Consider the following 1890-nt stretch of genomic DNA (forward strand, 5'->3'; position numbering starts at 1 on the left):
TTATTGTCGTCATTATTAACATTATCATCATTGTTTTTTAATATTGTTATTATCGCCATTAATTTCATCACTGTCAATTGAATTGGTCACTAACATTCAGTCCTTCTTTGAGGGCCTCTGTGATGAGTGTCATTTGTCTGCTCTGCAGTTAATACTCGGCGTCATCATCCGTAATCTCAACGTCGTTATCATCTTATCATCAAACGTCATCTTCATCCATGTGTCATTCTCCTAGCACAAACAAACATACACGCATGCATACAAATACATATGTACACACAAACAAACATACACGCATGCATACAAGTACACATGTACACACAAACAAACAAACATACACGCATGCATACAAATACACGCAAACATACACGCATGCATACAAATACACACAAACATACACGCATGCATACAAATACACATGTACACACAAACATACACACATACATACAAATACATATGTAAACACGAAAATACACACATGCATAAAAATACGCATGTACACAAAAACCATACACACATTCATACAAATACATATGTGCACACAAACATACCCACATGCATACAAATGCACGTGTACACACAGATAAGTGCCAACAACATTTTGCAAGAGCATCAACAGACAACAGCAGCAAACAGCGACAACACTGACTTGCTGCACAGTTTTTCATCTATACCAGACGACAGAAGCACAATTAATATTAATAATTTTAATAATAATAATATTATTATTAATAATAACAATGTTAACAACCACGCCATTAGAAGATCATTATCAACGCCACCAAGGTTATGATTTGTATGTGTTGATGTTGTTTAGTAATGTATATATGCTGTGTTGATGCTGTTTGGAGATGTCATCTGATGATCTGTGAAGCACGTGCCTGTCTTCATTGCATGATACATTCCCGATAGATCGACACCTCAGCAAAAGCAGCAAACCTTTTTATCTCCATCTCTGTTGAAAGCTTCAGACAGTGAAAACATCAATCCACGCATGACGGGGAGCAGTAACCACAACAGCCACAACAACGCTTTGACGTCAGCAGCAGTAGCAGCATCAGCAACAACATCCGACAACCTTTCGCCTTATCTCCACGAACACTCCAGCAACACGTTGCAACAACATCTCAACAGCAAAACTCTTCCACGCTGCAGTGATCCTGGAGATAGTTTAGATGTCGTCGGACGTAATTTCAGCAAATTTTCGCCAAATATCTTTATGGACCCTGCGTTAAAAATGCTGCAAGGGAATAAATCAACGCCGCTGAATGCAGGCGATAACATTATTGCCAGGGACAACAATAATAGCAGCATCCTTAACATTGACGACAACTTTCAGGCGGACATTTTCCAGAACCTTCACGATATTGATGTCAGTTCTTTGATTGATTGATTAATTGATTTCACGATTGATTTCACGATTGATTTCACGATTGATTGATTGATTGATTGATTGATTGATTGATTGATTGATTGATTGATTGATTGATTGATTGATTGATTGGTCAATTGATCTATTGTTTGTTACTGAAAAAATTGTCTAGAATTATTACTTAAAACGACTTCAAATGGTGGTGCATCTAGAATACATTATATTGGGATATTATGATGATGACGACCTAATACTTAATGATGACGGTAGCGATGACATCTTGTACACACAGGCACCTCCCAATTTGTACGACATCACCTCTGCTAGCCTGCTCATCAATGATAGAGATGATGATGGTTAAGATTTTTTTCATTTATTTCTCATTTAATCACTCTTTCTCTTCTATACGAAGTTCACCATTCATTTTTAAATTATTTGCCGTATTTTCAAACAATGATTGAAAAAAAACTCTCTAAGTTTCTCTCTAAAAATTTGAAATTTTACAGTTGATTTTTTGT

General features: G+C 36.3%; 1 protein-coding gene across 1 annotated transcript in view; it reads left to right on the forward strand.

The window, feature by feature from the left end:
• HELRODRAFT_191341 (hypothetical protein) overlaps positions 1 to 1890 on the forward strand; it is a gene marked incomplete at its 5' end in the record, with an annotated part of 9149 nt that overhangs the window by 3543 nt on the left and 3716 nt on the right. The window contains 3 exons of the mRNA XM_009017995.1: positions 763 to 786; positions 926 to 1180; positions 1665 to 1728. Of these exons, the coding sequence (XP_009016243.1) occupies positions 763 to 786; positions 926 to 1180; positions 1665 to 1728 (343 nt within the window). The remainder of the gene's footprint in view (positions 1 to 762; positions 787 to 925; positions 1181 to 1664; positions 1729 to 1890) is intronic.

Source organism: Helobdella robusta (assembly GCF_000326865.2).
Source record: "Helobdella robusta unplaced genomic scaffold HELROscaffold_20, whole genome shotgun sequence".
Taxonomy (NCBI): Eukaryota; Metazoa; Annelida; class Clitellata; order Rhynchobdellida; family Glossiphoniidae; genus Helobdella; species Helobdella robusta.